The sequence below is a fragment of the Vanessa cardui genome, chromosome 13 (assembly GCF_905220365.1).
Source record: "Vanessa cardui chromosome 13, ilVanCard2.1, whole genome shotgun sequence".
NCBI lineage: Eukaryota > Metazoa > Arthropoda > Insecta > Lepidoptera > Nymphalidae > Vanessa > Vanessa cardui.
Window position 1 is genome coordinate 14,564,380 of NC_061135.1, and position 27,376 is coordinate 14,591,755.

The 27,376-nt window shown below is 33.0% G+C and overlaps 4 protein-coding genes across 9 annotated transcripts; 1 reads left to right on the forward strand and 3 right to left on the reverse strand.

The window, feature by feature from the left end:
* Positions 1-1,659: 1,659 nt before the first annotated feature.
* On the reverse strand, positions 1,660-4,656 carry LOC124534825 (G kinase-anchoring protein 1-like). Of its 5 annotated transcripts, none has more exons than XM_047110849.1 (7): positions 4,528-4,656; positions 4,137-4,326; positions 3,946-4,065; positions 3,345-3,531; positions 2,765-3,067; positions 2,504-2,643; positions 1,660-2,222 (listed from the first exon to the last, which is right to left on the reverse strand). In XM_047110849.1, exons 2-7 carry the CDS (start codon positions 4,311-4,313, stop codon positions 2,187-2,189), a joined length of 963 nt encoding a protein of 320 aa, XP_046966805.1. In that variant the 5' UTR covers positions 4,314-4,326; positions 4,528-4,656; the 3' UTR covers positions 1,660-2,186. The 5 variants fall into 5 exon arrangements, with proteins under 5 accessions (XP_046966805.1, XP_046966804.1, XP_046966800.1 ...); XM_047110848.1 differs by lacking the exon at positions 1,660-2,222 and adding an exon at positions 2,270-2,404 and having other exon boundaries at positions 4,155-4,326; XM_047110844.1 differs by lacking the exon at positions 1,660-2,222 and adding an exon at positions 2,270-2,404.
* Positions 4,657-5,308: 652 nt separating this feature from the next.
* On the forward strand, positions 5,309-7,209 carry LOC124534648 (leucine-rich repeat protein 1). 2 transcript variants are annotated; one of them, XM_047110607.1, is made up of 4 exons: positions 5,309-6,077; positions 6,161-6,252; positions 6,344-6,498; positions 6,713-7,209. In XM_047110607.1, the coding sequence occupies exons 1-4, from the start codon at positions 5,507-5,509 to the stop codon at positions 7,125-7,127; spliced, it is 1,233 nt and encodes a 410-aa protein (XP_046966563.1). In that variant the 5' UTR covers positions 5,309-5,506; the 3' UTR covers positions 7,128-7,209. The 2 variants fall into 2 exon arrangements, with proteins under 2 accessions (XP_046966563.1, XP_046966564.1); XM_047110608.1 differs by lacking the exon at positions 6,344-6,498 and having other exon boundaries at positions 6,713-6,871.
* A 355-nt stretch (positions 7,210-7,564) lies between these two features.
* On the reverse strand, positions 7,565-13,345 carry LOC124534602 (putative elongator complex protein 1). Its single transcript, XM_047110533.1, has 8 exons — positions 12,867-13,345; positions 12,193-12,415; positions 9,669-12,111; positions 9,417-9,583; positions 9,129-9,348; positions 8,788-8,992; positions 8,005-8,155; positions 7,565-7,709 (listed from the first exon to the last, which is right to left on the reverse strand). Exons 1-8 carry the CDS (start codon positions 13,203-13,205, stop codon positions 7,639-7,641), a joined length of 3,819 nt encoding a protein of 1,272 aa, XP_046966489.1. The 5' UTR covers positions 13,206-13,345; the 3' UTR covers positions 7,565-7,638.
* A 9,972-nt stretch (positions 13,346-23,317) lies between these two features.
* Positions 23,318-26,677, reverse strand: LOC124534727 (28S ribosomal protein S30, mitochondrial). Its single transcript, XM_047110717.1, has 5 exons — positions 25,920-26,677; positions 25,168-25,306; positions 24,919-25,060; positions 24,389-24,544; positions 23,318-24,146 (listed from the first exon to the last, which is right to left on the reverse strand). The coding sequence occupies exons 1-5, from the start codon at positions 26,360-26,362 to the stop codon at positions 23,377-23,379; spliced, it is 1,650 nt and encodes a 549-aa protein (XP_046966673.1). The 5' UTR covers positions 26,363-26,677; the 3' UTR covers positions 23,318-23,376.
* Positions 26,678-27,376: the final 699 nt, after the last annotated feature.

Sequence of the window (27,376 nt, forward strand, 5' to 3'; positions counted from 1 at the left end):
TACTGTTAACCCATTATTAAATTGATGATATTGTAATCTAAATAACCAATTTATTTTAAATTTTAAATTGTAAAAAATCGTTTTAACTTTATTTTAATAGTTGTAATTGTAATAATTTTAATTTTTCCTACCATGTGATCATTTTTTACATTTTTATCAAATTAGAACCACTTAAACAGGATGTATATATTAATCGTACATGTCGTGTTTGCTTTAATATAGTTGTACATTTAGAAAGTAATTAGTATGTAAATTAATAAATTGTATCATTAAAATGTAACAACTGCTAGCAAACCTAATAAATAAAATAAAAAAATAAAATAAATCATGAATCGGTGCAAGTCACTATAATTAAGGCTCCATAAGTGTAAATAAAACAGCAGACAGCAAAGCCTCGGACACACAGCAGGCGCATTGAAGTAGCGCAACATAACACCATTATAACTACGAGCATTTTCAACAAACAATAATTAATCATGTATTAAAGGATAATTAATTTAGATATCTGAACTAAAAATCAATGACTTATTTAAAGACCAACTAATGGACATACAAAGGAGAGTGAAGGAAGAAAGTTTTACGATGACAAACCATCCATCAAAGATATATCTAGTGTGTTCGGAAAGATCTTACCTGTCGATTTCCGACTGATTCGCACTCGTTGCTTTTGCTTTGACCTAGGCTCGACACAGGGTGTACCAATGATGTTCTAGTAAACAGATATATCATTAACGCGCAAAAAATGAAGACTAGAAAACGTCCTAATTGGGACGTTTGCCTTTAGTCGTTTTCATCATAATTATGCCAATAATACATCATAATTATGTACTAGTACGTTTTGCGTAATTAAAACATCTAGTTATCCCTTTTACTTATTATTTTTATCAAGCTATCCCTTTTACTTGTAACGAAATGTAAAATAATCGGTCCCCGGCGCAACACACTTTTTTCTGTTGTTTAGTATGCGTATAAACATATCTGTTTGTTATTAGAATATCATTGGGATGTACACAAACCGCAATTGTTTGAAGTTTTGAACCATTACCGATCTATATACATTTCGAACCGGTGGTAGTTTAACATTGAACTTAGTCTTTTAAAATTTCGATTCAAAAGTGCTTGTAAGAGTGTACGTCTTGAATAAAGTATGCTTACATTAAATTAAAAGCGTAGGGCCGCGTCTCATCAAAAGACGATTTTTTTTGAAGCACCTACCTTTACGTAGCGACCGATCTTACCGTGGTGACCTCTGACCAAGATAAAAGTCGCAAGATTAAGTTATGCCTGTGTTAGTGTGAGAAGATTTACTCGCATCTTTTAAATCAATGGGACACATTAATTCGAAACCAATTTTATTCGACACGTAATACCATACAATATTGATGTCCTTTTGGGTCACGCAAACCACTCGCGTCAATGTCGAAGACTTGAATTACACGGAAGGGTGCTTGCACACGTGCATTTTCCCTTTAACCTCATAATTCGACATGACACGCCTTCGAAAAGTTCAAGACGTTACAGAATAGAAATTATAATACAACAGTTTTTTTTTAATTTTGGGTAAATACTTAACTTTTATTAAATGGAGACACGAGAGCCAAAGCGTAGACATTAAACAAAAACATTATATAATCATAGCTTTTAATTTTAATTTATTTATAACTAAAAACATTGTGACATCTATAATTATAAATATAAAGTAATATAAAAAATACAAGTTACAAAATCACAGAGCAAGTACAGAGATCTATAGAAAGTCGGAATCACAACTTGAATGCTTACAGTACAGGACAGCACGGTACACGTCGAGGAATGTCAGTTGTGTCGAATTAAAACAAATTACAAACTAACGGCTCACAGGCGACCACGACCGCGCTACAAAGTGCACTCGACACGTGGACGACCAAACTTAGGATTCGATGACTCGACATTTATAAAGCAATAAAATTTTAATAATAGTCAACAAATTCAATTTACATAAATAAAAAAATAGGAAAGTATCACATAATGTATCTCCCGTTGAAGCAGCACTTTGTAGCATATTTCGCTCTTACAATGATTATACGAAAAACACATACTTAATCAATATAAAATTGACCATTGAAATAAGTAGACACTTAGAGAGCTAATAAATGTATAGTACCACGTAACATCTAGGCTTAAAACGGACCAAACAGCTTTAACGGCTATTTGTCCTTGTCTCCATTGGCCCCTCTTTTCTTCTGAAAATTGAAAAATACTCTATTTACAAAAAAATCAAAGACACGCACATATTTAACTCTTTATTACTTCAAAAGAAACAAGTCTTTCCGAGTATCTAAAGTGTTTCTGAACTAATCTCTTTCGATAATATTGCTTCCGATGACACATCAAACCGAATGTTTTTCTTTTTTGTAGGATATTTCTGAAATATCACTGATTTTAATATACTTACTTTAAAACAAGAACATAATTTATTAGATAAGAAATATAGAAAATCTTATATTTGTCTAACCCATCTCACCTTATCTTTAGCCCGTGGATCTGCATTCTTAGACCGTTCCTTCTCCAAGTCAGTGTGTAGTGAAGCAAGTTCTGATGTTAATTCAGATTGGACAGCTCGTAGTCTCTCTACCTCGACCAAAATTTCTGCCTTGTCTTTCACTAGCAAAATAAAAAAAAATCAAATCTGTACACAGATATGTTCTTTGAAGACACTAATACTATTTACAACTGATATTGTATTTTGTAAATAGAAAATATATGCATGTAACAGTAAACTTACTCTCACCCTGGCCGAGTATATTACATAACTTTTTATTTCGTGATTTGACTGTTAGGAGCTCGGCTTTCAAACTCTTCACCTCTTGGGTTAATGTTAATATTTCTTTGTCTTTCCTCTCTAAAGCTTCAGCAAACTGTATTCTTGTGATGACCTCGTCAGGCACAGTCTGATGTCGAACCCTTGCTATGATTTTGTCTTTTAACAATTCATTCTTTGTATCATCTTCAACTCTATCGAAAAACTTAGTATCTTTATCAACAAGTTTCTGATCTTCCAGTGGACTCTTAGTTGTGACGTTCATAACTAAAAAGTTATTCAATCACACCATGGATCATTTAAAATACAAATATTACTATGGTGATTTTGACACAACAAAATGGACAAAGTCAAAAGAAATTATACACAAAAGCAACATTTTACAAATGATCTTGTAGACTTGCAGACCTCAAAAGAATGTCAATGTCTATGAGCAATAATCAAGAATAATGTTCAATGTTGGTTATTGTAATGAAAATCAATTGCAGTCTATTATTGAGTAAAACATTTTTGTAATAAGGTATGGCATTCATAATTAACTCACAGTTTGGCTCATCAGCATTAGTCACCATCTCGTTAAACTGTTCCAGACTCATAACATTTTTCTTTTTCTGTTTTCTATTGCCTGGTCGAGATTGATCTTCCAACTTTTTTTCTAAGTCTGCTTCTTTCTTGAACTGCTTGTATACATCTTTTTTCTCTTCATAATCGAGCTTAGATAAGAGAATTGCCTGAAAATTATAAATAAGATATTTTAAATAAATATGTTTCTCTAGAAGCAAGTTGCATGTAAAAACTAAAAAGTTAAAGACTTAAATATTCAAGTATTTATTTTTTTTCAATTTACAACTGATAAGCATGTTAATTAAAGGTAAATGTAAATATAATCTTCAAACATAAAAGTATTTAGTGACAACTCAATCATACCTATGTAAAAATTAATTCAGTTGAAACCAAATAATTATTGAAATAAGATAATAAAAACAAAGACTGAGTTTCAAAAAGAGCCTAATAGAATAGGCAACTGAAGCCCATACTTCAAAATGTGTTCTAACAGGATTCAAGTTAGTTCTAAAACACAGTATGTCGGTGGGATCTTCACATAATTAAAGAGATCTTCTTTTTAATAATTTAATTTACTTTACCTCTTGAAGTTGTGTTTCGAAGTTACCATCAACGATCTCTTCATCCTTTTGCTTCCACATCTCCCATTGTTCAGTAGTGGCTTCGACAGGCTTATTCTTACGTTTCTTGCTTGTTACCGTCTTTAAAAACATATTAGCGTTAAATATATCGATTTAGGGATATTATAAAAAGGAGAACTAAGAACACCTACAACGCTTCTCAAAGTTACCTGGTTTTTGACATTCATGCTCTTAGGTTTCTTAGGAGTCTCTAATTTTTTAACTGAATTCGTTTTAGTCTTCTTGGACTTTTGATTATCAATAGCGGGATGATCGTCATCTTCTATTTTGAGACCGGCAAAGCGGGATTGTACGACAAGGGCAGCCATTTTTCGACAAAAACTGAAAAAGTAAAATACAATAATGAAGTATACAGTACAAAATAATAACCATTTACACAATATTAAGCAATAAATATACTGGTTTTGCATTCACAATAATAATTTTGGACAAACATTTCACATTAATATTATTGAATCGCGCACCAATCTGGATATTTTTCTTACATAAAGCACGACACGTAATACATATATTTATTTATACCTGTTAATTTTAAGACTCGATTAAAAATTATTTTTATTTTCAATTTATTATTATTACTTTATGTAAATAACAAATTGTAAATTGTAAGAATGAGATAGCTTTTGCCCATGGAGCGAGACAGCAATATTTATTATTTCGTCAGTTCGACAGTGCTGCCACTGTTTATTTTTTAATTTTTTGGTTTAGAAGATCCATTTCTCTTGTTTACCCACATTTATTATTATAACTATATAAATGTTATCCTTGAATTATTTATTTTTAAAATTAAAACATTGTAATTTACAGCTTTATGATTTTATATTATTCTAACAATTTATTAAAATACATTTACATATACATATTACCTACCGATACTCTCAAATTTACCATTGATGTTAGATACAAATAAATGAAATATGTATGTGCATTTCAAAGAAATATTTTTGTGTTTTAATAGCTAATAGTTATAACGAGCAGTTACATATATTCAAGCATCAATAGTGCAATGGTTTACGAGCCACCTAGCGGCGCCTACCAGTGATAAACATAAAGAGTAGGGTAATTAGGAATATAAGTAATTTCCTAATTAATTTAGGGCGTTGATTATATTTTTTATTCTTTGTAACAAACACTATTGATAAATATAAAATTTATCACCTTAACCCTGGATGTATTCTAGCAGAATAGTTTGTATATTTATTAGACATAGAATCATAGAATACACTATATAATACAGATAGATTGAGAGTTGTGACACCATTTTAAAACATACAGAATAAAAATGATGGTTCTGTTTTGACGTTTGTCCTAACTCATAAGTCATAACTTTTCGCGGGCTTATTAAATGTCTATTGAAGTGAAACGTTAGTTCTAGTTAAAGTTGAACTAATTAAGTTCAAGTTGGTAATTCTAATAGTCTCATCTCAGCTTTTGTAAAAACATTATTCGTCCTAAAATGAGAGAACTTGAAAATAATAATTACCTATAAAAAAATAACGATATGAAATTACAATGTCAAATTGAAGTCATTAATAGAGTACATTGCAGTTTAAATATAAGGTCTAATGGCAAATATTTGAAGTCCACTTTAGCTTTAGGAAAGGAACCGAAAAATGAAAATGAATACTTTATATTGCTCTTTTCTTCGGTGAATAAAAATGGCACGAAATATAAATTAAAATCTATCAAACAAGTCTTTGTTAAGTGTATTAATGAAGGAAAAGCTACTATTAGGTTTGAGGAGCCGCCTCATGACTTATGTATCAAGTGTGAAGTTATACAACTTAAAAGTTTTATGAGACTACTTAAATCGTGCATTACCGGAGAAACAAAAGACTTGAAACTCTCAAATTTATCTTCCCTCGCAATAACAGCAAACAATATTGCTCCAACAAAGTTAACTATTCATGATCGGTCCGAATTTCCCGCTAAGGGTCTGCCGAGAACATTAGAATCTTTACACATTGTTGGACTCAAATTATGCAACTTTCGACGAGATATTTTATTACTTAACCATTTAGTTGTTCTTGATTTAAGTAATAATGAAATAGAAAAGATACCGCCAGAGTTTGGTGAGTATTTAAAAAGCAATTATTTATTTATTATCATAATATGTTACAAATATCTTGTTTAATTCTTATATTACACTTTACAGGAAGACTACCAAGCATTTCTGAGCTGTATTTAGCAAACAATTCTCTTGGAGTGAAAGATAAGGCAGACTGGAGATGGCTTTTAGGAGTTCAGGTAATGTTATTTTATATTGGAACAATCTTTTTGTTTTTTTTTTAATGAATACCTTAATTATTGAGTGTGTCGTTATATTTATCACTTGCAGATAACTAAAAAGCTTAAGCTTTTAGATCTAAGTGGCAATAAAATAAGAGAACTACCAAAAAGTATTTGGAAATTGCAAAATTTAATAACTTTAAAGATAGATAATAATAATCTAAAAAGACTGCCAGCTTCCTTGGGGCGCATCAACACATTGAGGTAGCTATCAGTGGTCCTGTTGAATCCAGTTTTTTTAAAAACATTTTTGGTATAATTAAGAAAACCATTCTTTATTTAATGGAGTATAGTCCAATTACATAGGATATGTATTCACAATTATTAATTAGGTTTAATTCTTCTTAAAATAAAGTTCTCATGATCATAATTTATTATTTAATGTATATTTATTTATTTATTTTAAATCATTTTACAGATATTTAACAGTATCACAAAATAGTTTGCAGTCCTTGCCATGTGGACTGATGCAATGCCGACTTGATTACATAGATCTATCAGCAAACATGTTCATACCTGGAAATGGTATTTTAAAAACTGGTAATTACTCTCAATGGGAATTTTACGTAAACAGCTTAGTACATATTGCGTCTAAGGTAGTTTTAAACAAGAAATTATTCTACGCACCCAACATAATACCTTGGACATTGGTTGAATTATTAGATAATGCCAATATATGTGTGTGTGGTAAGTCAGTTTTAAATCACTCTTATTTTATTATTAAGGAATTTCAACTAAAGGATTTGTATAGAGTAGTAGTCTTTAACAATAACCATAGCTGTGCTGTTGGTTTTGAGTGTTACTTCTGTTCTCCAAAATGTTTTATAAAATGATTTTATTTTGTTTATTATTCAGTAACATTATTTATTATTAAGACTTATTATTTTGTACCCAAATAAATGCTAATTATTTTCATTTATTTTATTTATTTATTTGTCAACACCTACAAGCAGTACAGTAAATGTAAACAATAAACTATTAGTGCAGAAATATAACTATAAACATAAAAATATATATATAGTTTCTTACTCTGTAAGAAACCATCTTCAGATGAAGGTCTACTCTGAAAATGCCTATTTTTCTCAACACTTTTCAATTGTGGAGTCAGTATTTTAATATTTTACATACTTCTTTTGTCATATACTCCATGTACATATTTACCTTTAACTTTAATTTTTATACAAAGTAAAAGTTTTACATAGCTTGGTGAACCTTAATTAATTCTGTATGTTTTGGAAATTGTCAATGAAAAAAATGAAAAAGCAATGTATATATTACATATCTTATTTATTATATTAATATAGAACATCTATACATAACAAAATTAAGTAATTCAATATGTGTTTATGAATTATTTAATCCATCTAGTTTCCAATTAAAATCTTGTATTACGGGAGCTATTCGCAGTTGAGGTTCTGAAAAACATTTTTGAATTATTATTTAGACCATATTTTTTATCCATAAGTGTTACTGTCGATTATTATTTATTGAATCAAAATTAATAATACAAATAAACCAAGATTTAAGATAGACGAACGGGCATTTAGGCAGCTGATCCCAAATGGTCATCACCCGTCATTGACAATGACGCGGTAAGAAACATTAAGCATTTCATAAATCATGTTTTTAGTTTCACTATCATAATATTTAGTAAACCTCTGCTTAAGATAAGCCATAAAGAGTACAACATAACTCTGTACTCAAACCCACCTAGAGTCGCAATGCCTTGTGGTATAACACTGCTTCCTTCTGAGACATTTTCTGCTGCGATGACCGCATTTGTGGCTTCTAAAGTGAATTCATTGCTCCAGATCTGTTTTAGGCTATCTTTCATTTCTTTTAATAACTTCTCCAGGCTTGACTAAATAAATATATAAGAGTAGTCATTATATAATACATAATAGTGTTTGCAAGTAAATTGTGAATTAAATTATTATATTTTGGTTATTATTATTAATTAAGTTAAACAAAGTTACACTTACTTAAACACAGTTACATTTACTTAAATGTAACTTTATATATAAAAAAGACATAATATCTATCTATAAGATTCAATAAAATATTGTATGTTTTTAAGATATCTACCAACATTTAAATCAAAGGCATTTTTTTCAATTATTTGATAGTAATTATGATAGATATATATGATATATATGACGACCTCCATGGTCGAGTGGTGTGTACACCGGTTTTCATGGGTACGCCACTCTGAGGTCCCGGGTTCGATTCCCGGCCGAGTCGATGTAGATTACCATTAGTTTTCTATGTTGTCTTGGGTCTGGGTGTTTGTGGTACCGTCGTTACTTCTGATTTCCATAACACAAGTGCTTCAGCTACTTACATTGGGATCAGAGTAATGTATGTGGTGTTGTCTCATATATATTTATATTATATTATGACAGCAAAATAGAACAACAAACACTCGCTAAGAACAAGCGTAATTAAATTCTAATAGGCTAAGTTTCAATTTAAACTTTATAATAATAAAATTACCTGAAGAATGGAAGCTTCGTCATCTTTGTTGAAACATGACAAGGCTATGTTTACTTCCTTAACGTGTGGACGTAGTTCATATGTTGAGGTAATGAGACTATGTAGAGCTAGAACTAGAGCGGTATCCTCATACTGCGATCCCTCTTTAAGTGACGCGACTTTACGCTCATGTTTTCTCCTATTTTTACTTGACCGAAATGATTTCCTGATTATCATATAAAACAAGCTTATTAATACCAAAAGTAACACTTTGTCAAAGTTCTTTCTTGTTAAGAGTATATTGAAATTAATCATATTGTTTCATTTCATTACATTACAATAAAAAATAAAGCATACAGTACCCTGATCCCGAAGAAGACGCGATCGTACTTCCAGCATCAGAATATAAATCACTATCTTTGTAAGCATTTGGTGTCTCATAATCATCCTGAGACTTTTTATTTTTAATTTCCCTTACAACTTTAAGACGATTCCTATACTTAATGAAATTAGTCCCATTTGTTTGTAACAAGTCCTTTACAGACTTGTATTCCTCAATAAGTGATGGTAATACTTTCGTATCTGAAAAATAAATCGTAATAGTTACAAAGTAATATTATTAAATAAAGACTTGTACATGAAAAACAAACCTTTGAAATCAGAATTATTAAATTTTGAACACATTCTCAGAGCAGCTTTGTACTGTCCACACTCAATAGCAAAATTAATTATATCTTCACTATCTTCAGAAAATTGTTCCAAAATTGAGATAGCTTCTTTAAATCTCCTTTCATCTTTCAGCATAGTAGCAAGATCCCTGAACATTGAAAAAATAATTCTAGTTTCTTATGAATGATTAATAAGTTTACCGCATAAATAAAAATGACAAAAATAACCCTTACCAACATAATCGTTTGAACTCTTCTCTTGGGCTCTGTTCTGCTAGCTTCAATGCCAATTCCCACTCTAAAGCCTCCTTGTAACATTCAATGGCTTTATCATTTTTTCCTGCTCTTTCATAAATGATACCAGCCTCTATATATTGCTTTTTTAACTTGAGATACAGTCCAAAGTCATCTGATATTTGATGATATATTTCATCTTCAATAGGAAAGAGTGCTAAAGCCATCCTATACAAACTGTGATACTTGACAAATGTCTTTAATTCTCCATATTTGCTTGGCCCACATTTTGCAAGACATTGTACTGCTCTGTCAAATCTTTTTAAATGCTTATTGATTGTATATTTTCTATAATCTTCATCCATTTCATTTAAATCATTAAGCATAGAAATGTATTCTTTTGGATCCTTTTGTGATTTGTTTGCAACTAACAACACAAGGTCGAAGTCATACATTCCTAACGCTACATCAAATAAATTATCTACATTTACCATGTACAGTAGGTATTTCAGTGCTTCATCAGATGTAACTGGAAGCTTTGTTCCACCAGATTCTTTGTTTTTAAGTTCTTTTATAAGAATAAGTGCTTCCTCTAAATCATTCACAGTATTTTTTTTTACGAATGTTGTCAGCAATGGTAACACTCTATTGGCACTATCTGATGCTTTGGTTAAATGTAATCTTACAAGATCACATATAAATTGCACCTTTTTCTGAACCTTGTCTTCTGAGATATTTTCTCTACAGGTGTAGCTGCTTGAATACATTGTTTTTGTTACATCTACATTTTCAAGGTCTGACAGGAATAAACTAAGCCAAGAATTGCTTTGTATAGTATTTAGAAAGACATCAATATTTTGTATAAAAAGGTTAGGATTATGATCATATATTAAATTGAGATTTATTCTTTGCTTCCTCATTAAATCAAAAGCCTCAAAATATTTTTTTGAATCTAGATATTCGCCAATTATTTTAAGGGATAAAGGCCGTGGTTGAATGGTCTCCAAGTTTCCTCTAGGCATTTGAAAAACAGTCCTAGTATCTTTTGGTACAGAAATTACCAGTTTTGCCCCTCTTTCTATTTTCCGTTTGTATATATTTGATTTTTCCATTCTCTCAAAAGAAGCTATATTGCCAAGTCCTACCTTTGTAAGCTCCACACAAAGGAGCATATGTTTCAAAGTGGTCAGCAATAAATAATCAGAGTGAACAAAGAAAGAACTAATATTATTAATGACCATTTCATCCATCAAATATAAACAACCTTTATGTGATAGCCCAAGGAAATAGACATCATTGTCCACAGCTACAGCACTAAATTTTGGACAGGCTTCTGGAAATGAAACCTCTTGGGGAGTAATCGTCCCATCTGAGCAATATTCCAAAATATCTCCAGAATCCAATTGCAAAAACACTGCAGATTCAGTTTTTGGGTGACATTGGATTCTTGTTACTGCTGAAGGCAAAGATTGTGTATGCTCTTTTACTATACTTCCTTCTGATATTTTATATTGAATTATTTCATAACAGTTATCACTGTCAACTGACACACACAAGAGGGTTTCATTATCTAGTAAATGCCAATTGTAATGTTGAAATGAAAAATATTTGTCATCTAAAGCTATGGTTTTAGATATATTATATTGAAGAGGTTTTCTATTAGTTTGCTCAACAAACACTAGACTTTTAGAAGTAGTTACAACAAACGAATTTATGTTTAATTTTGAAGAATTTTCTGGAGCAAAATGCACAGAATTAATTTCAGAATCAAATTTAATTTCCAAATTTGCCATTGGTGGGGGAACAGCTGCATGTCTAAATGTAGAAACCAAAACTTTTTTTCCATCTATAACAGCTACAACAGCATCATCATCCTCATTTTTCCCTTTACTATGATCAGTGGTCCAAATCCAGGTGTAGGAGAAATAATGGCCATCTAGCAATAATACATGCATTTTCTTATTATTGGCCACATCAAAGTCATTATCCCACATTATTTTGCTTACACCCTGCTTAAAAACAAGAGTCTGCTTTAGATACCAGTGGTAGTTGCTGGTTGTATACAATAATACCTTGTGAATGTTTTCTACTGTGTCTTTACATAATATTGTCAATATTTCGGAATCAAAGCTCCAAAGGAGATCTTCGACTATTGTTGTGGAACTTATAGGTATAACAAACTCTCCATGTTTGAGTCCATTTTTCTCAAAGAAAGATATCTTTTTTTTTTCACCTTGCTGTTGTGTAGTAGCAATCAAGTTTCCACTCGGCCTCCACGAAAGATTTGCTTCAAGGCCTGGTTGTTTTTCACTAGTAAATTGCAAGTTCCCTTCTCTATCAAAAACTTTGAATCTTCGAATGCCATCCATAGTAAATCCTACAGCAAATAGACTGCCGTCACCCCGCCATGAGATAATTATTTTGTCATCAATCTCTGTGTTGCCTGGAAAATAAGACGAACTAATTTTAAAATATAATTCAAGAAAAGAGAAAATATTTTATATAAAATTCAAAGACATCTCACCAGAAATTACTTCAGTTTTTATTTTAGCCGCTTGTTTGCCTTCTGATCCATGAAACTGGGTCTCTTTTTTGCCCCAACCGACAGTAATGAACTGATTCTCACCAAACTCTTCACTTAATAAATTAGACTCATTTATTGCATCAAATGTACAAGACATTAAAATAACATTCAAGTCATTTGTAACTAGAACTAATAATTCTTGGTCTGGACTCCATTCCATTGCCTTAAATTTATAAAATTTAATTAAATTATTAGTTAAGTAAACAATGTAAGTATCATAGAACCTATGTTTGTGAACCAAAATCTCCAATCTAAACAACCATTACATTTATATTTTAAGTAAATATTTAGCCACCAAAACTCAATAAAAAGGGATCACAAGTTGTGGCTTCTATAGACTGGGCACATATATTGTTTTAAATCAGGGATAAATCAGAAACTCTACTCTGACTCTTTTTGCAGAATCCTTTGAAGTTAACTATTAATGCAAACAAACAAAATTTACTCAATTTATTAATATTACATATTTACATACATATAGTAGAAATCTGTCATTATCCATTCATAGATAACCCACATCATATTATACTTTGAAATGAAAAAATTAAAGCTACAAGATCAATCCGTTATAACATATAACCCCATTGAATGAAGTAAGTATTGTTGCTACCTACCACCAATCCATTATCACATACGCCCACCAATTCACAATTAGCTTCAAAGTTGCTTATAGTAAAAAGTTCTCCATTTGCTAGTCCAATGCTAACAGAATTTAATAAACTCAATAATGTTATGTTAATTGGTCTATTATCTGGTGATGATATTTCTGAAAGATCTCTTGTCCACCTGACTTCACCGCTTGAATCAACACTGCTGACAACGAGACTGTGCGAGCACATGAAAATCTCTCCCAGTCTGGAATCCTCATGGTGACCGTAACAGACACAAAACTTATTTTGCAAGTGACAAAATCCTTTTTTAGAACAAACTTGCCACATGCACAAGTTTCTCATGTTTATTTAAATTTATCTTGTAGTTTCGTACAGGAACCGTCTAACAAATAGTAGTACTTCGTTTTTTTTACTTTAAAACACGGAAGGTCTTAGGGTTTCTACCACGTTATTTTTGCACAACAAATGTCAATGACATATGTCAACTAACATTTGAGATTTGATTGACACTAACGTCGAGTTTACAGATTATATACATATACAGGTTATTCGATATTAAGAGTTATTCCCGTTAAGAGGTAAAAGGGGTTGACTATTTGTAATAATTTAAATACCTCATATGTATTATGCAAAAATGAAACATTTTTGAGCTATCACGTCTTTAGCTTAATTTGAAGTAAGTCAAAAATGTAAACTTCAAAAGTTTGTTTAAACATAAGTAACAATTAAAAACCCTAATATAAACTTTATGAACTTGCTTTTTTATTAAATATGCGTATACTATGGCCAAAAAAAGTTGTCACTACCATATTCAAGTAAAAAGCGTTTTTATTAAATATTTTTGTTTATTTTTCTGTAAAAGCATTACATTATCGTAAATATACTGTGAAATAACTGTTGATACACCTATTTCTTCAAATTTTCACGTCCTAGTCCTAGGACTAGGACGTGATCATCTAGATGAGTTATCTGTTTGATGGTATACGTATTATTCAAATCGGTTGTAGTTCTCGACTTCGTATATTACAAGTAATTAGTAAACAAATCTTTCTATTTAACATCATCCCAGGAATAGCGCATTTTTCTGCCAACTTCTAAGTATAAAATCATTACGATCCCTGCTCTGAATAGCTCTGTTTTGTAAGTCGATCGTGATTGAGTAAAAAAATATTTATCCAAACATATACGAAACATACAACCACCTATTCGCACAAAAACCAGCCGTACCCATAATGTTGTCTTAAATGTCTACCCTACCCGTGACCACGAACACTGTAAAGTGCTCGAAACTTCGGGATGTTAAAAATAATTAATATACGCGATTCAAATCCGTTATAGCTAGTTTTATTTCAGCCGTACCCACTCCGTTCCTTCGGCAGGCGTTATGGGATGGCTTTCGCATGCTACTATGCTAGGAAACTATATCACTATGGAATTAGAGAATGTGCACTCGACCTTCTGACTTCTTATCTTAACAATAGAATTCAGAGGCTTGACGTTAAAGGGACAAGGTCTCCTGGGGTCTCATTTGGTATGGGGTTCCCACAAGGATCAATTCCTGGACCTTTTCTATTTCTCATATACATAAATGACTTGCTCTTTCTTGTTGGGAACAAACACGATATAGTATTGTTTGCTGATGATACCTCTTTGGTTTTTAAAATTAATAGGAAATAGGTCCAGTATGACTATGTAAACAATGCTATGTCTGATATAGTACTTTGGTTTAGCGTAAATAATCTTAGATTAAATAATAAAAAAACTAAAATTGTAAAATTTAGCACACCAAATGTGCAAAATGTAAAACCCGATGTACTTATCAATGGGGAATCGATGGATCCAGTTGAAACAACTGAATTTCTTGGCCTTACTCTTGATGCCCAGTTACAGTGGCTCCCCCATATAAACGGATTGGCATGTAGACTGAGTCCTGCGGCATTCGCGGTAAATAAAACTAGATTAATTACTGATGTTGATACGGCTCGACTAGTATATTTCAATTACTTTCACGGTATAATGTCCTAGGTATTATGCTTTGGGGTAACGCAGCCGCTATCCAAACTATATTTGTGCTGCAGAAGAGGGCTGTTCGCGCAATCTATAACCTAGGAGCCGAGGAATCATTAAGGTATAGATTTAAAGAAATTAAGATATTGACTGTTGCTTCCCAATACATATTTTGTACTGTTACTCTGATTTTATGGTTGATAATAGAAGCGTTTTACCTGAAATAAAACGCATATTAAACTACTTACCTTATTAGAAGCTTAAATAATGAGATAGGCATATCCGATTCCCGTCACATTTTACCTCTCTTTCTACCCTGGTATGTATGTCTCTTTCGCACTACCCTCTCTTTTCACCTGGCTTGGTGGGAAGCGCTGGTAGCAGTCAGCAATTCCCTTGTAATCATTGTCTGTAATTATGCACCAGGCAGAAATAGAAGCTAAGCTTCTAATAAGGTAAGTAGTTTAATATGCGTTTTATTTCAGGTAAAACGCTTCTATTAAACCACTTGACCGTTATTAGAAGCTTAAATAATGAGACTTGTTTGATATCGCCTGGTGAAAAGATGCCAATGTGACTTAATAAAAATAATGTATGAAAGAATAAGCTTTTTATTATTTTATTTATTTATTTTTAATTAGAAATGGAAATAATGTATAACAATTAATTAACAATTAAAATTCAACCGAAATGAAAATATTTGAAAACATATTCCTTTTACAGGCTAGATATGAATAATTAAGTAATGAAAATGAATCATTTAAATCAGTTCAATTTATACAATCCCTTAAATTACTTCAATGTACAGGATTAAACAGTGAAGTCAAGGTGGAATTACTATTTGAAAAAGATAAAACTTCACGCCGATAAAATTTTTGGAAAGTGTTAGCTGATCTCCAGTTTCCTCGAGCCAAAATATCATCAAGAGGAAAATTGTTAATCCAATTGCTCGAAGCTACAGCGGGACGTATGCTTCCAGGAGTTGTTTTAATGCCTGCATCTCTCAAAAGCGTTTTTATCCACCCTGCAATGACTGTACGGGAGGCTGGGGATGGTGATCCACGTAGGGTCATAAACAAATTAAAAGACCCTGACCGGCTCCGTCTTTCATTTAAAATCGTAATCGTTCTATTTATCCAATACACCGGATTTAATTTTTCATTTTCTTTGTTGGCCAACAATTTCCAGCCTGATTGTCTATAATCATTACAATCTGTTTTTGACCCAAAAAGAGGCCAAAAAATAACATAATCCTCATGAATCACACAATGATCGCTATCCACACATAATAAGGTCAAATCATGTATCCTGCGACCTGAACATAGAATAAGTAATGTGGCCGTGTGTCGGACCGTCTGAAATATATTATTATTATCTACAGAATAATTTTCCATGTAATTTGACAGAATGCTAATATCCCAAATTGGAGGTTTCTGTACTTTAGGGGTTTTCAAAGATATGGATTTCAGAATATGTTTGACCAAAACATCTTCACTCAGTTTACCGGACAATTCTGCATTACATAGCGTAGAAATTACAGATTTATGGAGAAGAATTGTGTTATAAGATAGATTATGTTTTAAATATAAATCAGCTAAGAACTGTGCTAAATCAGAACCTTCTGGTTTGGTTGCGTCTACTTTATGCTCTTTTGCCCATGTTATCCATCGAGACCACGCTACTTTATATATTTTCCATGTGGATGGCCGCCAGGAACGTCTAAGTAGTGATATCTGGGCGAAATCCCAAGATTTTAACTTCTCAGACCACCCCCACATTTCCAGATTTCCAGAGTCATGTCCTGGACTTTCGGAGGTGGAAGCCCTGTCGTTGTGTCGATCAAAAACCGCTTCAGGTTTGTCAATGTGAATGGAGGTGCGACGCTCCGTGATTTCAGGTCCGCTCTCCAAAATACCTTTTCCCAACGAGGGACCACTATGAGATATAGGCCTGTTGCTTGGTTCAGATGAATTAGCACTTTGGGTATTAGAAAGGGTGGAGGAAAAATCCATGCCAGCGGAAAATTCCATGGTATACTGATAGCGTCGTGATACATTGCCTCGTGATCCTTGAGATCTAAGGTTGCATAATTCGCCACCACTCGGGCGGTCTTCGACGCAAACAGGTCGATCACAGGCGTTCCCATTTTCACAAACACGATCTTCGTACAATTCGGCATTAAATGCCACTCCGGAGGACGGTGAAGCCTGGACAATGAATCCGCTTGTGGATTGAATAGACCCGGAATGTGATGGATTTTGAAGTGTATCCGATGATCGTCCATGATTTGAAGTATGCGGTGAGTTAGTTTCGTTAGAGGTTGAGATTTCGTTCCCCCCTTGTTGCGAAGATACGCTACAGCAGATCGGTTGTCGGATTGAATCATTATCGAGCTCCCTGCCATTTTCTCTGCGTGATTTTCCAGGACTTTCAAAATGGCAAGCAACTCTTTTTGATTGCTGTGCAGTTGTTGCTCCTTTACATTCCAGGTGCCTGATAATGTTCTGATGTCCAGTTGTGCGCCCCAGGCAAGGTCCGAGGCATCGGTGACAAGAAAATGTATTGGTGGAGGCACATGTATTAGTGTTGCCAGGTGGCAATTTTTGAGCCACCAGTGTAGTTCCCGTCGCACTTGATCGGGAAGAGAACGTTTCATCGAAACCATTTGATCTGGTAATGTATTTAGAAAGTTGAGCGTGGCTCGGTGATTTAACCTCCCCCGAGAGACAGCAAAACTGGCAAAATTGAATACACCCACCAAACTCTGCAAGTCTTTTAGAGATACCTTGCCGCTTTCTTTCTTTGTATATCAACCGTAGGAAACGACGATGTGACCGGGCTACCGGCAGATTGAAATAGGCCTGCAACAAATCCACTTTGCACATCCAATCCCGAGGTTGGAGGAAGTCTGGTATGCGATGTACATTTATAAGTCGAAAATGGTCGGTTATCACATATTGATTTAGGAGTCGCAGGTTGAATATGGGACGGTATGACGCATCCGTCTTTAGAACAAGAAATAGGGGGGAAATAAAGCTCGGCGATAGGGCCACTGGTTTCAAAACCCCTTGTTCCGTCATCTTTAGGACGACAGAAGTCATTTCGTCTGACTCTACGGTGTGACGACGATCGCATACTAGGTTTGGCATTCTCAGCGGAGGCTTCTGCGAAAAAGGTATGCGATACCCTGATATTATTTGTAACACAAAGTCTGGAGCTCCCATTTTCCTCCAGCGGCCGACGTATTGTGCTAGATGTCCGGCTCGGAAAGGTTTCACGTCATTGTTTTTGCCGCTTATTGCCTCTGTTGTCAGAGGGTGAAAACCTACGTTTTTGTCCTCTGTGAAAAGGCTGTCTGGTCGACCCGCGAGATCGAAAAGAGACACTCTTTTTGCTAGGATTATGATTATATTGCCCCTGGCTAATATTATTATGGCCAACGGAAAAGCAATTATGACAACTGCCCCGCGAGGGCTGGTCATGATGGCCACTGGCATTAGAGACAGTACCATGGTCTCGACAATAACCTGTAAAAGTACCACGCGATGGTACAGTATGAGAGGCATAACCCTGCGAGGGTGGCCTTGTAGTACTTATGGGCTTAGATCGTGAACCATTGCCTTTATTAGGTTGGCTGACGGGCCAAAAAGCTTTTCTCACACCACCTGCACTCTCTAACGCAGTAGTGAGCCTTTCAGAATGAAAAAAAAGGGTATTAGAAGGAGGAATTTTATTCAATCTACATTTTATAAGAGGGTCACGAACACTCTTTAAAATGCTGTCCCTTCTCATTTCTATGGCTTCTGCTCTATGACCACAAGACATTTGCAATAGGTCTGCGGAGACCTTTTGAAAATCACCCTTTAAAAATATTTCCTCAATCTTTTCATTAAGATTGCTAAGCGAAGCATCTGATTTTCTAGCCCAGGCTAATAAATTTCGGCAACTATTTAAGAAAATATCTTTTTGCTTTAGAATACAAAAAGTGAAAGCAGCATAAGATTTATCAGAGTGTACCAAATGACGTAAATTATCATACCCCTTTAGCTCATCATTAGTTTCAAGCTCTATAAATCCAGGGGAATGATTATATAATTTTTGTGTGTCACTATATCGTACGTCAGACCATGTTTCGCTGCCAAATCGTTGAACTTCGTTTAACATTTTAATAAATTCCAAAGGGGCGGTAGGTACAGCAGGGTCCTTAATTTTAGTTTCAATATCAAATGACAAATTAGGTACATCGGGATTAACATCACTACAGTATTGCATCGACTGGTTATTATAAAGTTCGCGACTTACGTCTGACAAAAATGATTCATTATCATTATCGCAGTAATTATTATGCTCATTATACAAAACATTTTGCTTTACTTCACAAACTTCTTTAGACAGTTTTTCTAAAAGACGGCGATGGCGTTTATGATTTTTGGAGTGACGATGCTTTTTCTTTCTCTTTGAGACTCGTTGAGATTCAGACGAGCTCGAAGATGAGGAAGAGCTATCACTGCTATCGCTACTAGAGGTTGACCGACGCCTACCGTGTTGTGAATTAGTACCCGATGTACCCGCCACAACTTGCTCAATAGGACTATTAACATCGTTATCCATTATAAAACAACTATTGAGCGTTTGCTATTCTAAAAACAACGAAAATAAGTCCTTATTATAGACAATACACAAAATATATATGTAGGGTAGAAAAATAAAAAATTTAAACAATAGCGAACGGTACCACCGTTATATAAAAATAAATGTGCAACTTACATGTAGAATTTTTCACAATTATCACTTTGTTCAATTTGCAAATTACTTCTAGTGCACAAGTTGACCGACGGGAAACTTCAAGCCAATGATTACAAGGGAATTGCTGACTGCTACCAGCGCTTCCCACCAAGCCAGGTGAAAAGAGAGGGTAGTGCGAAAGAGACATACATACCAGGGTAGAAAGAGAGGTAAAATGTGACGGGAATCGGATATGCCTATCTCATTATTTAAGCTTCTAATAACGGTCAAGTGGTTTAATATTCACTTTTGACTTGTTTTTGTCAAATCTACCCTCAAAATATTTGGAACAGCTCAAGGTACTTTGCTTTTGATTTTTATCATTTATACGTATATATTAATCGATAACAGGCGTATTTTAGTGTGTTCAGATTGGTATCTGAAGTTTTTGTGTCATGAGTAGTTCAAGGAGACATTGTTTAAAAAATCATTTTTGCTATATATGCGGAGAAGATGTGTTTAACGATTGCAGAAAAATTATATCAGAGTTGGTGAAATTTAGGATTATGGAAAAATGGTAAAAGAGAGAACCAAGAAATCGATCGTACGAACGGTATATATACGGTATAACGGTATAAACACTAAAAATGGACCTAAATGGCAGTACTCAACGTCAAGTGCAGCATTCACCTGATGCCTAACATATATCTGAACCCTTAGAAAAAGACATTGAAGGACCAAGCTCATTACAAAATGATGCAGACTTTGAAGGTATATAGGTCAAATGAGCCAAAATGCTTCCCAAATTGAATTAGATGATCTTGTAAGCGATTTAAATAATTCTAAACAAGCTTTAGAATTTTTAGCATCAAGGTTAAAAGAAAAAAAAATGCTTTCCTCAGATTACTAAAATAAGTTTTTATCGTGAAAGAGACAAAGAATTATGGCGTTATTTTTGGGAAGAAAATGGTGTTACCTTTTGTTCAGATATCAAAAACTTGTTGATAAAAATGGGCTTGAAACAATACGAACCAAACGACTGGCGTTTATTCATTGACAGCCTAAAATGTATTCTATTACATAATGGTGATAAATTCGCTGCGTTTCTGGGATACAAAAGTGATGTCTGACTATTGGTCTCTGATACGTCATTTTCCAAAGTCTACACATCATAGAAGGGCTTTAATAATAATAATAATAATAATAATAAATAAATAAATGTTTATTTCATCAATAACCAAGACAGTACAATAAAATCTCAAAGGTTGACTTCTTCTTTTGAGTGCCGTGAGCTCCCGTGCCAGAAGAAGTCGCTCTTCCTTAACACATTCACACTTTAATTCAAAGTTATAAGATGAAACAAGCTAAGAATTAAGAATTACAAAAATACATGTATATATATATATATATATATATATATATATATATATATATATATATATATATATATATATATATAATAGCTAAAGGTAGAGCGCGTTCGCGTGTGTGTCTCTCTCTGTATATGTGTGTGTGTGTGTGTGTGTGTGTGTGTGTGTGTGTGTGTGTGTGTGTGTGTGTGTGTGTGTGTGTGTGTATGTGTGTGTGTGTGTGTGTGTGTGTCTGTATGGCTAATTGTATAGATATCCAATCCAATCTACAAAACGTGATAAAGTAATAATTCAGTATCATCATAACTCAAACTTTTTAGCCACGCAATTATTTTCGGTTTACATTCGTGCAGAGTTAGAGGGTATATTTGTAGGATGTCATTGCATTTATTATACAAATGCGATGCAAGATACTGTAACTGTGATTGAGCAAATTTTGTATGTGTCTGTATTTTCTTAGCAACACTAGTGTTTCTTCGCTTATTCATGTTTTTTGGGTTGTAATCTAATTTTGTATGCTTTTTTAATATTATATGTAATACGAAAAGCTTTCTAATGGAGAGTAAATCAGTTTCGGTGTACAGTTTCTGAGTTGAAAACCTACGCTTTTTGAAATAAGCTACCTTAAGTAGTGCCCTCTGTGCTCTTTCTATTTGAATTAATTTGCTTTTGGCTGCCCCACCCCATACTGTGATGCAATAGATGGAGACAGATTGGGCCAAAGCAGTGTAAATTTGGTTAATTAATGCTTTTGTTGCTACTTGTCGAAGGATTTTAAATATCCAGATTAGTTTACGTAACCTAGAAGCCACCAGTTCAATATGAGGATGCCATGAGAGCCTGTAGTCCAATATAACACCCAAATACTTCACGTTATCCACCTTTTCTATAGAAGGACAGTTACATCCTGTGGATCTCAAGGTATTAGCGCAATGATGTACCTTGATATCAAAATTTGTCGGTTGCGTTCTATTGTTGAGTGAAAAAGAAACGTATTTTGTTTTTTGGGTATTTAGGGTGAGCAAATTATTTTTTAGCCACTCCGCAACCACCTTGAGACCTAGTTCTGCATCAGTTCTTACTAGATCCCATGTTTTATTGGAAAATATCAGAGCGGTGTCATCTGCGTAGGAAAAAATTCTGGTATTTTTTATTTTTAAGTTGCACAGATCGTTAAGATAGACCAGGAACAGAGTAGGTCCTAACACGCTGCCCTGTGGTACTCCGTAGTCAATAGTCTCACGATTACTTATCGCAGCACCAACTTTAACCCTCTGAGTTCTGTTGCTGAGGTAGTCCTTGATGAGTTTCAGTGGAGTATCTCTAAAACCTATACGTTCTAACTTATTAACAAGGATAGGGATACACACCGTGTCAAACGCCTTTTTTAGGTCGATAAATACTCCTAGGCATTTGCGTTTGGCATCCAGATCGTTTACGACTACTGATGTTAGAGCTTCTACGGCGTCTGCAGTTGATTTACCTGTTTGGAAGCCAAATTGATTGTCTGCTATTATATCAAATTTTTGTAAATAATGTACAATCCGTGTATTTAAGACTTTTTCCACGACCTTTGATATTGACGTCAATACAGATATTGGCCTGTAATTGCTAATGTCATGTTCATCCCCGCCCTTGTATACTGGTGTTATAAGTGATTCCTTCAGTGAGGAGGGAAATACACCATTTTCGAAGCACAAATTTACTAAGTGGCAAATTATAGGAACAACATGAGATCGAGCTTGTTTCAGAAAGCTTGTTGGAATGCCATCCCATCCAGGAGCACTGTTTGTTTTTAAGTTGGTGAGCACCCTATGTATTTCCTCCTCGTCGGTGTTAAGAAGAACAAATGAGCTAACTTTAAAACGAAGTATTTTAGAACTCAATGATTAATTATTTTTTTTAATAAAGTTTTTCTTAGTAAATACATGTTTTTTTCTGTTTTACACCTAAACTCAGAAACTAGAGCTGGTAAAAATCTTCTAAATATATTTTTGAAAATAGCATATCAGTAGTCAGCAACAGCTAAAATTTGTTCGGCTACAGATGTACTGTAAACTAGTGTAATGATTGACTTTTTTATCGAAGCAATGCGGGTGCCGTTCTCTTCAGGTTTCTAGTATTGTCCTTTTTTTTAATGTCGCTTAAAAAATGCTTTGCGCATTACCTCGACGTGTAAGTGTATGTGGGATAAACTAGCGGTCATCGACGGGCGCCACAGGATCTCTTTCGGATGCTACCGTGAAACCTGTATCTGCGTCCTGGATGTCCAGGACCAACCATGTTCATAAATATAATTATTATTGATAAATTGACTGATAATGAGACAATTAAAAGAATAAAAAGAAAAACTATTTTTATATGACTATGACTATAATTTATTAATGACGTAAAATATTACATTATTTAACTTAGACTTTTGGGTAGTACGTTGTTTCAAACTTCTTCTTGCTTCTCGGGTAGGGCCTCAAAACTTTCGGAATATAAGGAGGTAAATGTTCGTCGAGCCGTCTGTTGAATGGATTAATATCAAACTCAAACGGCTTTCTCTTGGCTTCGAAAAATCGAGTATTAAATTTAATCTTGTAAATCTTCTCCCAGAGATAAAGTTCCGGTGGCAAGAAATGTTTCGGTCTGTTTGAAACTATATGTTTGTATGTTGATTCTAACCAACAACGCCTGTTGTCATCTTCAATATCAGCAATTATTTGCTCCTCCTTGCCCAGGAAGGGAGCCATCTCATGGTCTCTCTCTTCTGGGGCATTTAAATAAAATTGTACTAACATTTTTAATACTTCTTCATTCAAGCCTTTCACTTTACCATTTTCAATAGAATCATACAATGCCAATGGCTTTGTGCCAAAACATACGTTATGTTTTGGATTATTTTCAACTTGATCACTGTGCATGGTAATGGTATTTAACTGATAGACATAGAAAGACATTAAATGACCATTGGTTATGACAGTCTGTGTTACTAAAGGGTAAGTCAGGTCATTGTACGTTGTAAAACCTTTATAATTTGCTTGGGCTAACAGCCATCCGAAACTAGCCTTAATAGCTTGACAATGGAGTGCCTCCAAGTTGTCTTCAGCACCATATGATTCACTTCTGTCTAGAAGGTGACCGCGGCCATGATATGATAGCATACCAAATTCATCAAAATCGCCTGGCCAAAAACCTGATAAAATAAAAATATATAAATATAATACGAACTCTAGCTAAGGAATGCTGTATGCTGAATGCTTTTATTTATAATTTAATAGACAGTTTAAAATCTGTCTCATCAGATTGTAATCTAACGAATTTTGTAATCTTACGGTGACATACATAAAACTAAGGAAAACTCTGCAAAACACACTATAAAATTCTAATATGACACTAATTAATTTATATAACATGCATTATTTATTTATTTTTTACCTGGAATATTAGTACCATGTCGATAATTTGAATAGTATCCTAAAGTTTCTGGCACACAGGAATATATAGGCACTTTAAACTCTGGATTTTCTGCTTCACTATATGGTATTACTGGCTTCAAAGGTAGCTGATTCCTTATTGTTAACAATGGAGAGCCTAAAACAGGATTGTCACATTCATAAAGGGAATTATGTTGTTTAATTTTGCTTACATTTTTAATTTTTAAATATAAAACTATGACATTTGGAACCTACTTTTTATCATCTAGCCGCTAGATGATAAAAAGTAGGTCCCAAATCCACAGACATAAACCTGCAAGGTACATAATCCTTTTCACACACAGTCAATACACCACCAACCTTAAGAAAGGTGTGGCAGAGTGAGACTTTTAATGCCACTTAGTTCAAAGGTGAGTTATACACCTAGATCCAGTTTGTTCAGCAGATTAATAACAGTTTAATTTATCTGTGATATTATTTAATGATCAAATGATTTTTTTCTCAAATAAATATTATATAATATTTTCTTACCCAAATATTGTACAGGCCTGTCAAGGGGTTCATGTGCTCTATCTTTTAGCCATTTAAATTTTTTCCTCCAATTAACTACATTATTAGGGACATCAACACCACCAATGAACCAGAATGCTTCATGACGAGGATCATAGTCAACCTGTAAATATTAAATATTAATTCAAAAACATAATTTACGAACTACATAACTCTTCAAAAGAATCTTTAATATAATTTATCAATGAGGAACATAAATACTAGACTGACCTGTGATGATAGAATGTGAGACACCTTATCAGTCAAATTGTTTGATATGATTCTATTTATTTGTTTAACAATATTTCTTGTCTTTGCATTTTCAATTTGTTGTTGCTCTGGTTTATGAGGAATTGTCGCAATATTATACCTGTAAATACATTCTTATTGAACAACAATTATTTAACACAGAATGACAATTACAAAGTTCTATCAGAAACTACACCTAATTATAAACTGATATGCGTGGAGCAGGACAAAATATGTGCTTTGTTTAGTTCAAATAAAATAAGTATAAAACAATTTCAAGTCATATTAAATTTACAAAATACAAGATATGTTATTTTAACTTTTAATAAAAGAGATACAAATTAAAAAATTAAAATTCCTTTTGTAGCCATTTAAGCGTAGAAGTTGAGGATGGGTCCTTCTTTTATACTTGGATGTTTGTTTATTGTTTTTGTATATTTTTGAATACTGTACAAGTACTAAACACATAGCTTAAAATCAATAAATAACACACAATTTTTAAAAGTTTATTGCTTTTTTTATATAAAATATCAACTTTGTCAGTTATGGATTTGTAAAGCTTTGTAATGCATATTTGCATAAATATTTGTATTTTAGGTACTTGTTTGTACTTGAGGTTTAAAACAAGTGTCATAGAAATACAATTTGTTATCCTAAAGAAGCACTAGTATTTAAGAGTAAATTATAAATTAAGATGGAATTAAAAATAATACAAGAACAGTTGAGGAACTCACTCCACCCCCTCATTTTCAATGGCTATGCATTCTTCAATGTACGGTTTTATTTCTTGTACCACACTGTCTGCCACTGACGACGATTGTGTATATATATCCGGAAGTTTATCTACATTCTTAAAACTTGTTCTGGTGTAATGCTGGACCAAAGGCAATGCATTATAGGGTACTTTATCGTCGTGTAAAATAACGCACTGCCAGCCGTAATATCGAGGCATATTTAAAGCAATTTGTTTTTCTTCAACTGTATTAATATTTTCTATTTTTTTATGAATTGTCTCTCTTTCTCGCAATTTTCTAGCCTGTAAGCTCATGTCTAATATTGGAGGATACACTGGTGTTTCAGTATATTCACTCTCTTCTGCTTGTACAGCTTGAGCATATCGCCTACATATGAGTTTTCTTAATTTAGGGAATGTTCCATTTATACGAAGCAAACGCATTTTTACTAAATTTTAAAACCATATGATTGTCAATTTCAATTGAATAATAATTTTACGAATTAATATTAGAATCGAATGTGAGGTTACCTAAATGTCATGTCAATAATTTTTAGGGTATTGGGTGAGGTAAAGCTAAAGTGTTGTAACTTGCAAGATTATACTCCCATCATTCATATTTTTACTGCATAAATATTGACTTTATTAAATAACCAAAATATGAAAGTAGTTTAAAAAATGAAAATGCTTAGATTTTTTCGATTTCGAGATTGAGAAATTATTTAGTAAATCACGAATGTAATATTTTTCCTTTATTTGACAGCTGTCTTCGGTCTATTGTTAATTTTGTTGAATAATGTTGGAATCAAAATATTATTATTATTTAAATCAACAATTTAAATAAACAATACTTATAAATTATATAAATATGTACCAATAATTTTTTTTATGAAAAATTTATTACTCTATCTTGTTTTGCTGATAACCCAAAATTTTCACAACACACAATAATATTAAATTTAATTGCGTTAATTTTAGAACAGTAGATTTATATAATAACATCTTACATAAACTTGATTTTATGAAGTCTATTATTATTATTAATACAATTCGTAGTTTCTTTGACCATTCATAATTTACATGTATCGTAAATATGTACATAATAAAATATTATTTTTTTTCATTCGTTTGTAGTCAGTTATTAAATAGTCACTTATTTTATAGTCATGTATTTAATATTTTATTTAGCATTAGGGTTAATAACAATATACTGATGCAATCATGCAATAAATCTAAGTATGCAAAACATTTATATATTTATATATACAGAATTGAGTATACTCCTATACTTATTACTGCTAAAACTGTGCATTAACCCCTTTTAAGATTACATAATATTTACATTTCGGTTCGCGGTGTTATTATTGTATTGTGTTTTGTTATTAATCTGAAAAAATGTGGTCTGGACTGATGCAATATTTTGAAATTTTACATATATATGTAAATTGTATTTACAAG